This window comes from Mus pahari, chromosome 1 (genome assembly GCF_900095145.1).
Source record: "Mus pahari chromosome 1, PAHARI_EIJ_v1.1, whole genome shotgun sequence".
Lineage (NCBI taxonomy): Eukaryota > Metazoa > Chordata > Mammalia > Rodentia > Muridae > Mus > Mus pahari.
This window is the reverse complement of record NC_034590.1, coordinates 8,712,785-8,725,968: the sequence shown is the minus strand read 5'-3', so window position 1 is coordinate 8,725,968 and position 13,184 is coordinate 8,712,785. Positions and strand designations below refer to the sequence as shown.

Below are 13,184 nucleotides of genomic sequence, written 5' to 3'. Positions count from 1 at the left end.
TGGAGGAGCTAGAGAAAGTACCCAAGGAGCTGAAGGGGGCTGCAACCCTGTAGGTGCAACAACAATATGAACTAACCAGTACCCCCTGAGCTCAAGTCTCTAGCTGCATATGTAGCAGAAGATGGCCTAATCAGCCATCATTGGGAAGAGAGTCAGTCCCCTTGGTCTTGTAAACTTTATATGACCCAGCACAGGGGAAGGCCAGGGCCAAGTAGTGGGAGTGGGTGGGTAGGGGAGCAGGGTCGGGGGGGGGGGAATATAGGGAACTTTCGGGATAGCATTTGAAATGTAAATAAAGAAAATAATAATAAATTAAAAAAACTTTGGTCATTAAAAAAAAAAAAAGAAAAGAGGGGTGTGTATCTTAAGCTCCTGCATGAGCAGCAGATTCCAATTTGTGTACTCTATTAGGGGCTGTATACCTATTTTCCTGGCAGTGCCTTAATACATTTAGTATCTAGATTTATCTCTTGATCTGGAAAGTATAGGTAAGATTATGCCAGCTTAAGGAGGTTTTTCTTTTCAATAACAGGTAATCACTTTGAATTTTTAACCTTATAAAAGATTATATATATTAATATATATAATATATATGCATACATATATATTATATACGCATACATACATATATAAGATATATGCATACATGCATATATAACATGTTATATACAACACATACATTATATTATATTTTTAATTCAAGTTTAAAAGTCTGATTTTTAGACATCTATTATAAAACAATACAATGGAATACCATGCCATATAATGAAGTCATCGGATATGGTCTTTTTTGTATACCACTTAACCAGATTTATACCAGTTGGGCTACTGAATCCAGATAGCACAGATGCCACTCTGTAACAGTCTGTAACATTGAGTATATGACAGATACCTCTCCAGGAACATCCAGAGGCACAGACTCCTCATACTGAGTACATGGTGTATTTACACAGATCAGAAAGTGAGGAATCCTCGTTGTGAGCTGAGGCCCAACTATTCCAAAGGAAACCAGTATGTCTGAGCCAGTGGCCCACTGACAGAACAGAACTGCACGTCTTTATTTCAGTTCTGATGTGTGCATTATTTCTCAGCTCTCCCCTTCATTAAAACGAAGTATTTATAAATATCTGTGTCATCACCATTGGCATCAGTAACAATCAAACACTTAAATTAGTACCACAGATGGGGTGTAGCTCAGTGGTAGACAATGTGTGTAGCATGCATAAGGCCCTAGGTTTCATCCACAGAGTAAAAATAAATAAATAAGGGAAATTAATAATGAAACATGTTACCTTAGGGCTGTTAAGATGGGAGAGCTCCTGTCTAGTGTATGGAAAACCCTGGGTTAAAAGTCAGGTCACAAAAACACAACATAAAATTCTTACCTACTAAGTGTGCACACAGTGACCTGGAAAAGCCCTTGCCAGTAAAACACACTAGGCACGGCAATGCTATCCCATAGCTGTTATTCCAACACTTGGGAGGTGGAGCAAGAGGATCAGGAGATCACACCCAGCCTCTAAGACATTGTGGGTGGAGGCTAGCCTGGGCTACAGTGAAAACGTGTCTCTAAATAAGTAAAAATAAAAACACGTTACTCATTTTTCAGGCCTTCTATGAACACCTGCTGGTATCATTGAAAGACCTATCACCGCGGTACACATCTTCGGATTTGTGGCTTTCCCTACTTGTCATTTTATTAATTTTAGTATCCATACTCAGAAATAACGTGGCTGTGGTTCACTGAAATAGACACATCAATCCACAGCTTGCTCTTTTTGTTTATAGCTGCTGCAGTCCTATTTAAATTCAGTGTATCCAATCACAAAAGGTGTTAGAAAGTTTTATTTCAGGCTTGTGAGAGAAAGTATAGCAGGATGTGATTGAAATCTTAAACTGGGTTTATTTCTGCTCCCCTGCAGCTAACAGTCTACAAAAAAGTATGCAAAGGAAGCCATTGGAGACAGGAGTTGGAACACACACCCAACTTGAGAAGCCAAGGCAGAGGGATCAAGACTTCAAAGCTGGTCTGAACTACATAGCAAGACCCTGTCTCAAAATCCCCAAAGCAGGCCTGGAGAGATGGTTCGGTGGTTGAGTCTGGGCTGCTTTTCCAGAGGATCCGAGTTTGGAGCCCAGCACTCCTCCAAACTCTACCTCTAGGGGATCCGATGCCTACCTTACAGGCACCCGAACACAGGGGCAAACAGACACCTAGAAATAAAATCAATCCTTTGTTTTAATCCAGAAGTCAGCCTGATGTGGCAGCCCATGCCTTTACTCCCAGCACGCAAGAAGCAGAAGTGGACAGTTCTCAGTGAGTTTGAGGCCAACCTGGTCTACACAGGGTTCCAGCCAGCCAAGACTACCGAGTGAGACTCTGTCTTTAAAGGTTTAAACGAGTGTGGGAAATCAATGATTAGAAAAGCACTGTCACGTCTCAGCCACACAAGGACACCCTTGCTGACCTGCTTCCTCACCACGATGCCACTCAAGACCTTGCACTGTAGCACTGTACAATTAAAAACACCAGCATCTCTGCTGACGTGAGCAACCCTGTGTTCTTGCAAATGCTAAACAGGAAATTCCAGTGTTTCGTCTGAGAGTCTTTATGTATATTTGTATGTGTGTGCTCATGCATGCAGGCATGTACACAGGTGCCCACAGTGGCCAACAAAAGGCACACACATACGCAGGTACCTGTGAGATCTCCTGGAACTGGAGTAACAGGCAGGAGGGAGCTACCCAACATGGATTCTGGGAATTAAGCTCAGGTCCTCTGGAAGACTGGACCACAGGGTTAAGTGTTGAGTACATACTCAAGTACCATCTGGGAATTTAATAGTCTGTATGTTTGTGTGTTCGTTTGTTTAAGTTTGTGACAAGAGCCAGGAAAGAATGGAGGGTCCTGATGGGACAGTGGCTATGAGTTACATCTGAAGCATGGGGTGGGTTATGTCCAATCTCCAAAAGCTACACTGAGAGTGAGCACTTTCTCTCAGCCTGGACAAGAGAACAGTCTTAGCGCATACAAGGGGATGTGGTTGTTGAGTGTGTAGAAACCACATTCTAGGAGTTTGAGGCCAGCTTGGTGTATATAGAGAGTTCTAGCCCAGCCTAGGCTCCATAGTGAGACCCTGTCTTTAAAAAAAAAAAAAAAAAGAGTGTGGGAAATCAGTCCTTGGAAAAGCATCTTCAGATCCTCTAGGGAATCTAACTCCCTGTGCTGGCTTCCGCATGTGCACGCACATACACACATTCACACATACACACCCACACTCACGTTCTCTCCCAGTCTATGTGTGGCTCTCAGGGATGTCAGTGTAACCTAGGCTATTTCTTCAGCAGGGAACTGGTGCTCAACAGCCAGAAGCCTGAGGTCCAGCTACCCACCTGTTGATGCAGAACGGTGGCTTGCAGGCTGGGAATACTATCCCACTTTCTACCAGTGGCCTAGTGATCAAGTAGGAAATGGCAAAGGGAGGAAAAGAGAACCAAATCAGGCTGGGCAGTGATGGCACACGCCTTTAATCCCAGCACTTGGGAGGCAGAGGTAGGCAGATTTCTAAGTTCAAGGTCAGCCTGGTCTACAAAGTGAGTTCCAGGACAGCCAGGGCTATACAGAGAAACCCTGTCTCGGAAAAAAAAAACAAAAACTAAAAAACAAAATCAGGGGCTGGAGAGGAGACCTGGCTGCCTTTCCTGAGGACCTAGGTTCAGTTCCCAGCACTCACATGGTTTCTCATAAGCATCTGTAATTCCAGTTCCAGTGGATCCAACCTTCCTCTTGCCTCTGTGAACCTCATGCATGTAGACAACACACACACACACACACACACACACACACACACACACACACACACACATAATATGTATTACTATATATTAAAAATAAAGTCCTATTTTTAAAAAAAAAAAATAGCTACCATCTATTGATGTCACACTTAAAAGATTAAATGTGGGGGAGGACAGGAGGCCTAAGAGATAGCCCAGCAGAAGGGCACTTACTGCCCTGGTCTTAGCACCCACACTGGGCAGCTCACAACCCTCTGTAACTCTAGTTCCAGGGGAACCCAACGCCCTCTGCTGACCGCCACAGTCACCGGCATGGACTTGCAACACAGAGACAAAACACGTGAATAAATCTTCAAAAGAGAAGAGAAGTCTCAGCTCTAGTCTACTCTTTGAGGCAGGATCATGCCCATACTTGAGTCCAACCTTTGGATCTTTATCTGAGATTAGGGATCTTCTCAGCCTTCATCAGAAAAGCTTTTCATTGCAGTGGGAAGGGGTTCATGAGTGGCCAAAATGCTGAAACTAAACGATAGTGGAATACCACACGCTAAAGAGGACAGCTGCATCATCTCCAAGAGGCTCAGAAAATGTCACAGAAGGGGAGGTAAAGAAGTAAGCCACAGAGGATGGGGTAGTGTGCGTGCAGCACAAGGATGTCTTCAGGACATAACATCGTTGTTGTGATCCTAAGCTGGCTGAAGCTGTGGTTACTGGGAGCAAGACTGGGCCTGTCAGCATGTCATCAAAGATGACGGAAGGGCCTGTTGGCAGGTAATGGCTGCTAGGGGAAGGTGGGTGGGTAATACCGTTTTTCTTCAGGAGTGTAGCCACCGGTCGGTTGCCTATGTTCCCACACTCGTGTAAATAACTGATCAAACTCAGTGGGTCACAGACAGAAAGGAGACCAGAAAGTAGGAGGGGGCCTTGTTGAAAAGAAGAGTGGCTTCAGTGGGAGCAGGTATGGGAGGGAATAGGGCAAAAGCCCCTAAACGTCTTATCTGATCAGACTGTCAAAGATGGAAAGAACTAGTGAGTGGGCAGGGCTTAATGATGCTTTCCAGCTCTGATGGGCCTTATCAAATGGATGGGAGTGTCCCCCACAGGCTCACATGTGGGGTGGTTTAGGAGCTGTGGTCTTGTTGGAGGACATGTGTCATGGATGTGGACTTCGGTAAGTTTAACGCTCACATGCTTTCTAGCTTGGCCGCTCTACCTCACGCTGGCACTAGCAGATATGAGCTCTCGGCTTGCTGCTTCCACTGCCAAGCCTGGGGCTTGCGGCCGTGCTTCCCCATCATGGTGGGCTCTCAGCCCTCAGGAACGGTAACGCCCAAGTAACCCTCCCTTCCATAAGCTGCTTGGCCATGGTGTTTCGTCACAGCAGCAGGAAAGGATCCGATACACCAAACAAACAGAGTGTACGGAAGAGAGGCACAAAGGGAAAACAGAATTCAGTCAGAACCCCATGGCTGTAACACTCATCTGTGGACAGAAGTGCAGAATCAGGATGTAGCTTCACCCACACCTTGTATGAAATTTCTAAAGGGTTGGAACAATGGATCTTGCCCTCCCTATAACTTGCATTAAATAGCACTGTTCAGCCACGTTTCTAAAGCATTTAGCAAGCATATACTGAGTTTCTATGTCCCTGAGACAGCTCTTAAAAAAAAAAAAAAAAAACCTATGTCATAAAATTCTATTTCCACTTAAAAGGAAAAATCCAGAACTACGGGTTTGGCTGAGTGATAGAATATCTGCCTAGACTACCCCAGTGAGGGGCTGGGAGCATGGCTCAGTGATAGAGCCCCTGCCTAGAATCCCCCAGTGAGGGGCTGGGGGCGTGGCTCAGTGGTAGTGCTTTTAATGGAATAGACTGAGGAAGACAGTCTATTCCATTAAAATAAAATCAATGAGACAATCTCCATTTCATACCAAATCAGATAATCAGTCAATTTTTAGATTGACTTTGGACCATTTTCTGGTGTTAATAACTATAGCTTATTTTGGCTCTGCTCTTCCTTTCAAGCCATTCCCACATACTAGTCCCACATACTAGCTTTGTTAATCTGCTGCTTACGATGCTGAGAGTTGAAGAAACAAGATTACTAGTGTACATCACACAAAACACATTTTACCTTGACCTTCAGTAAAAACTGCTTTCCACTCGAGTCAGACAAGCCGATAGTTATTCTCTAACTGCACATGAAGTGCAATGTCCACAGCAGCCAGAAGAGAGCCCTGAGTCCCCTGGAGCAGGACGTGCCGGTGCTCGTGACTACCATGACCTGAGAACTGGCACTGGAGCTCTTACCCTCTGCAGACGTACGTCATGGGCACTCTTAACAGATGAGCCATCTCTGGAGCCCCATTCACCACATCTGTGTGGCAGAGATTTTTCAAATCATTTTTTTCTGGTTTCTGAAATGTATTATACGGATTGCTACCTGTACAGTGGAGCCTATTAACATTTCATTATGAAATGTCTCCCAAGGAGCATGTGAATACTTGATTCCCAGATCGTGCTGCTATTTTTTAGAGGATCTGGAAACACTAAGAGGTCCTAAAAGCGTTGGGAGATGGGACAGAGTTCGAAAAGATATCTCAAGTCTCACTGTGGCTCTCTGTCTACTGTTCACTCTGAGGTATAGCAGGATGCTCTGGCCAACCCAAGCATTCATGGGCTGAATAAATCCTTCCTGCCCTAAATCTTAAGATACCATGGTTAGACAAAAGTAAAAGCAAACACAGTACCTGACAGCTTTGACTGGTGTGTAACTAAAACATGTGGCTATTGATCCCTCAGGGTAGGAGTGTGTGCGTGCGTGCAAGCCTGCATGTGCATGTGTGCATGTGTGTGAGGATCAGCCCATATGTACTTTTGTATGCTGTGTGTAAGCACTGTCTATGGAGGCCAGAAGAGGGCATCAGAATCCTGGGAACTGGAGTTACAGATGGCTGTAAGTCAGGATGTGGGAGCTCGGAACCCAGTCTGCATCTTCTAAAAGAAGGAGCACTGAGCCATCTCTCCTGCCTCTAAAGTGGGTCTGATTTTTAGCTGAGCATGTAAGTGCCCAGCTAGAATTGATTCCCAGCCTCTCTTGTAGCTTTATGAGATGTGTGGGAAAGCTGTGGTAGTGAAATATGGCTGCTGTCACATGGTGGCATACCAGTACCAAAGGGCTTTTTCATTATCCTGTCTTCCAAAAATGGGTAAAGGGCTTCAACAGACATTTCTCCACAAAGACGCACAAGTGGTCAGAGCATACGTCATCAGTCAGATGAGCATGGCAACCACAGGAGGGCTGAGAGGCGACTCTTAGCTAAGGCCTTGCGCTGCAAGAAGCAAGCATAAAGTCTGCTTTAGGATCTTCATAACCCACCCAAATACCAGGTGGGCACAGCAGCCTGCCTGCGACCACAGGGTTCAGAAGCCTGAGACTGCAATCACAGAGCAATAGCTGGGCCTGCGAGCTCTGGATTCAACTTAGAGGCTCTGCCTCTGGCCTGAAGATGGCTCAATGGTTAGTTCACTTGCTACCAAGCCAGGACCCCATGTGTGGAAGGTGAGAACTGACCCCACAGGTTATCCTCTGACTTCCACACGTACACATACACACAATGAGCAAGAGTAATGGAGGAGGCGGGGGGAGCCACCCTCAGACTGGCTCATCTCCATCCAGGGTTCTCAGGATGGATCTAGGAGAATACTTGAAGAGCCTTAGAGAAAACCTAGCCCAACACGAAATTGGGATGATAAAATATCTGGATTTGAGAGTTCTAGAAGCACATCCATTTCAGCACAAAGTTCTACTTTTTCCTATAAGAGAACCCAAAAAGAATCTGAAGCCAGACAGTATTGCCTAGGTATCTGTCACCAGGGGGATTTTGCTTCTTCGTCTCAGATACCACGATGTAGCTCTCCATTGCCCAGGAAGTGGCATTACAGTAGTCCAGAGAGACAAGCTGGAAGGAGCAGCCAAGGCCACTGATTATTCGATGAGAAGCAGGAACAAGTGGGACTCATCCCACTTGAAAAGCGAATGCGATCAAGCACCATCATCTGCTGTCATTGGAGAGCTGGATTAGTCTTGTCCCTCATTCAGAAACACACAACACTGATTCCAGCCCTGAAAATGAAAAGAAATGTAGAAGGTAACCATGGAGATTTAAAAAAAAAAGAGAGAGAGAGCACAGAGAAGTCAAGGTATGAAGAATAGCAGGTGTGAAGGAAAAAAAAAAATACTGAGGCTTCAAAGCTCTGTGAACTTAACTCTGACCGATTGCACTCAGCTAATGGCATGCCTGCCTATGCCAATCCACTCATGTCATTCACTGGTTTAAACCATTTCAAATCTATTTAACACAGAGTTTACAGAAGAAGAAGATAAAAATATTGACAATATTTCAAAATGCTTTGTCTGCAGACCCTCACAGAAAGGGGGGCATATCAACAGATGCTTAAGGGCTGGAAAGGAGACATTGTTAGTTCCCATGCAACGGTGCAATGATCTGTGAACATTAACAAAGCTCACAGACATGGACAGCTTCCTTTATAAATACGTATTAGAGCTGAGAGTGTTGCTCAGTGGTAGAGCCCCTGCCTAGAATCGCTCAGTGAGGGGCTGGGGATGTGGCTTTGTGGTAGAGCCCCTGCCTAGAATCCCCCAGTGAGGGGCTGGGGGCATGGCTTTGTGGTAGAGCCCCTGCCTAGAATCCCCCAGTGAGGGGCTGGGGGCGTGGCTCAGTGGTAGAGCCCCTGCCTAGAATCCCCCTGTGAGGGGCTGGGGGTGTGGTTCTGTGGTGGAGCCCCTGCCTAGAATCTCCCTTACCCCTGTTGGTGCTGGGGGCGTGGCTGAGTGGTTGAGTGCTTGTCAGCTGTGCATAAGGGCTGGAGTTCATTCTCAGAACTACAAAAATCACAGAAGACTTAAGTGAGCTGAACCAGGCTGAGAAGAATGCCAAAAACAGATCTACCTCTGTGGTTCCTGACTTGGAGCCATACACAAGGAAGGTATGAAAGAACCCTAGCAGAAAATATTAGGAGTTCCATTTGTCCTGACTTTAGTCATACTTATATATGAACATATGAACATACTTATATATTTATAGAAAGAGGGGGAAGGGAGATAATAATCCTGACAAAAACCTGGGGACCACTATGTTATAAAGACATTGAGAACCAGTATGGTGGCACACCTCTAATCCCAGCTTATGGATGGGGAGCTCTAAAAGGACAGTGAGCCCAACCTAGGTCCTCTGCAAGACCAAATGCTCTGAGCTGTAAACGTAGTTTTCTATTCTCTTGTAGTAATGGCCATTCCCATGGCTGTCTGCCTGTCTGCTCACCTAGGCCTAGTCCTGGAAGCTTCTAGCCTCTGTACAATTTAATCTAGGCCTAGAATGTTTCCATCTCTGAGACTTGCTGCTGAATAAGCTCACTCTCTCTCTACTTTTTTCTGAACTCTACCTGGCTGGTTCAACTCAGCCATTCTGTTCAAACTCCTCTCCCAGCTGACTGATTCAATCTGGCTTTTCTCTCAGCTTCTGAATTGCCTCTGCTCAGCCTCTAACTCTAGCAGTCTTTTCTCATCTTCTGGTTCCTTCTCATTCTATCTTTACCTGTCTAGCTTGCTCTCTCTTCAGTCTGCCTTTGTAAAACTCCCAGTAAACCCGCCTCCTCCTCCCTCTGTGCCGCTCCACTCTCCCTCTCACCTCCACTGTAGTGTCTCCATGAACTCTCCTGTATTCCTGTGCTGTATTCTCTTCTCCCGTCCTGCCTGTCTCTCCCTTAGGTAGCTTCTATTTCCTCTCTCTTCTCCTGGGCAGATCCTATTCTATAAAATCTTTCTCTGACTTGTCACTTTGTCTGCCACTCAGTTAGACATCACTTTCAAACATGGATGCTTCCTTCTACAAACTAAATTTACCTTCACTGTGTAGGATTAATGGTGTGTACTAATGGCATGTCTGTATTCCAGCCAAAAGGATTAAAGGCGTATATTAAGGGCTGAGCCACACCCTAACTAGAAATAGGTTCAGATATCCTGAAACACTTAACTTCTGAACCGTCTCTACAACCCTGGGCCAAACTGTATCTGCTTCTGTCAGATGCTGTATTGTAAAGGCATGTATCATGAGTTGTTTCAAATTTCTCAAGACAATAGACAGAGTGGCTGAATCATTTTTCATGCTTAGAAGTAGTATAATGTCCATTGCTATCTCAAACCTGGTTCTGTTTGCTGGTACACCAGTTGCTGGTGCAGGGAGCCACACCCACGGCCTATGTGTGTAAGCAGGCACTCTGCCACTTCGTGGTGTCTCCAGCCTTGATATTTGCTTTATTTTTGTTTTCACCTAAAAATACTCATTCCTTTCAAATAATATGTGTGAAGGAGGGGCACGTGAATGCAGGTGCCCAAAGGTTCCCAGTGCCTGCCCTCACACTGGAGTTGTAGGTAGTTGTGAGTAGCCGCTGTGGGTGCTGGGGACCAGAGCAGGATGTGCTCCTGATCCCTGAGCTCCCGTTCAGCCCTCTACCTATCCTTCTGCCTTAGCCTCCAAGGTGCTGGGACTACAGGCATGCACCTTGGTTCTTTGAAAAATTAATTTAAACAGGGACTTCGTGGTTAAGAGCACCTGATCTTCCTGAAGAGGACCGTTTGGTTTGAGCAACCACAGGACAGCTCACAATTTGCCATTAACTTCAGTTCCAGGGGAAATCTATCGCCCTCTTCTGGCATCCCTGGGCACTGCATTCACTCTGGCTGGAATACAAACACAAAATAAACTCTTTTTAAAAAGAGAACATAATTCAAAATTTAAAAATAATTTAAAGGATCTGGAGAGATGGCTAAGTTGTTAAGAGCACTGGCTGCTCTTCTAGAGGACCCAGGCTCAATTCCCAGCACCTACATATCAGCTCACATTTGTCTGTAACTCTAGTTCCAGGGGATGTGACACCCTCACACTGACATACTTGCAGGCAACATCAATGCACATAAAATAAAAATAAATTATATATTTTTAAAAAGTAATAATTTGGAAAAAGTAATTTAGATATAATGGTTCACAAACTGGCTGTAAGTACATGAGAATTTATTATGTAGTATAAGTAATTTTAAACATTCAAGTAAGGGCCATGAAATAATTGAACAATTAGAAAAATATTTTCTAAGTCTTTCTTATTCCATATTAAAAATATTCTGAAGCTAGGTGGTGGTGGCACACGCCTTTAAGGTCAGCACTGGGAGGCAGAGGCAGGAGATCTTTGAGTTTGAGGCCAGCCTGGTCTAAAGAGCAAGTTCCAGGCTAGCCTGGGCTACATGGAGAAACCCTGTCTTGAAAAACCTATATTGAAAAAAAAATCTGGAGTTCAAAATACTAGAATAAAGTACTCAAGAAATCTGATCTCGCAATGAGAGAGCTTGTAAATACTGTGAGCTCTGGGGATGACAGATTTGATCATATAAACCTGGGAGATCCCACAGAGCAGAAGGCAGCCAACAGATAACACAGTGATGGGAAGCAGCTGCCTGTGGTGGCCATGACAAATAGTAAGTATACACTCACAGTGAACAGAGGATAGCTTCCCGAGACATTAAAGACCTGAGCAGGACAAAGCATATAAAAAGAGCAACCAGAGGAGAAACAAATAAAAACCCCGATATCATTGCCTTTACCTAATAAACACATACAGTGGGTGTGGTGAAACACATCTATAATCCAGTGCTTAGAAGGATGAGGGAGAATCATCTTGAGTTCACAGTCAGCTTGGGCTACAGGATGAGTTTAAGGCTAGCCTGGGCTATACACCATGTTCACACCCCTGCTGCAAAGACAAAGAGCCAAGGAGTGAGGCTATAATGAATGGTAAAGCATTTGCCCAGCATGTTCAGAGTCTTGTATCCTAGCCCCAGCAGATCATCCCCCACCCCTGAAAAAAGCCCTAAGTAATGATATATTATTTTCCCTCTAAGGTTGGCAAAGATTAAATATGTTCACTGTTGGCAAAGGTACAGAGAAATCTTAGCTGTAATACAAACTGGTAATAAAAATTAAAGTAATGGAATTGTTCATCCTTTTGCGATGTCATTTGCCAACTTTTATCACAAATGAGAACATGAGTTCTTTCAGTTCTATTTCTAGACACATTTCCTAAAGAATTGTATATGTCTAAGAATGTTCCTACAGATTTTCTTAAAACTGCATAGAGCCAGAAACTGGGCATACTATTGTACGTGCCATCAGTCCAAGCATGAGAAGTCAAAAAAAGCAGGCAGATTAGCTCTCGGAGGCTAACCTGGTCTACATAGGCAATTCCAGGCCAGCCCAGGCTACAGAGTGAGACCCTGCCTCAGAAATAAACAGCAAAAAGACAGGGGCTGGAGAAGAGCTCGGTGGTTAAGGGCACTGGCTGCTCCTGCAGAGGACCTGGGTTTGATTCCTAGCACCCACATGGTGGCTCACAACCATCTGTAACTCCGGTTTCAGAGGATCCTATATCCTGTCCTGGTCTCCCAGGCATCAGTAGGTGTACAAACATACACGTGGACAAAACATTCATATAAATATCTCAATATTATATATTATTTATAGTATTATCACGACATATGTAGTATATATTATAAATACCATGTAGTATATTATATATTATAATATAAATTATATATAATATATTATCACATATTATAATTATACTATATATCATATTAAATTTTATATATTATATAATAATTACATATATATATATCCTAACATCCAGCTAAATGGGAATATATAAATGGGAATATACATCATGCCATGTCCATATTGATGATCAGTATTGCATTGATTACCTATCACTGTATAGTAAAAGCCCCCCTCCCAAACCTGTCCCCTCACAACAATAACCATGTACTGTCTCAGAGTTTCGATGTATAAGAGTGATAAGCAGAGGTGGTTCTGCCCAGGGTGGATCCTGCTCTCAGCCGAAGCTGTCCAGGAGTTCCCTGATCTGCTAACAGGATAGCACACTGGCAAGTGGCTGGCTGGAGGCTGCTGCCAGGCCTCTCTCCACAGGCCGCGGGTGTAGCCTCAAGACAGAACCCTGAAATCCTCCTCTAAGTGAGCAATCCAACAGGAGCCAAGGCTGACACAGGACTGCCCTGTGCCCTAGCCTCACAAGTTACACACCCCCACAGCCACAATTCAGTCCTACAGAACTAGGGTATCACGTGCTTCCAGCCCCAGCCCAAATCCGGTGAAAGTGAGAAGGGAGGAAGGCCGCCCCCTGCTGTCTCCACCACAAAGGGATCAGCCGGCCTCTACATTGCCCCACCTCTACCACAGCCGCCTAGGAAGCCCTCTGGTTTCAGAGGTTACGTCTTGAGGCTAATCCAACAGCCTGTGGA

The 13,184-nt window shown here is 44.7% G+C and overlaps 1 protein-coding gene across 1 annotated transcript in view; it reads left to right on the top strand.

Moving 5' to 3' along the window:
* Window positions 1-2,500, top strand: part of Znf507 (zinc finger protein 507) — a 36,633-nt gene extending 34,133 nt beyond the window's left edge. Inside the window, exon 7 of the mRNA XM_029538029.1 lies at window positions 1,923-2,500. Within this exon, the coding sequence (XP_029393889.1) occupies window positions 1,923-1,926 (4 nt within the window). The 3' untranslated portion in view covers window positions 1,927-2,500. The remainder of the gene's footprint in view (window positions 1-1,922) is intronic.
* The last annotated feature ends 10,684 nt before the right edge of the window (window positions 2,501-13,184 follow it).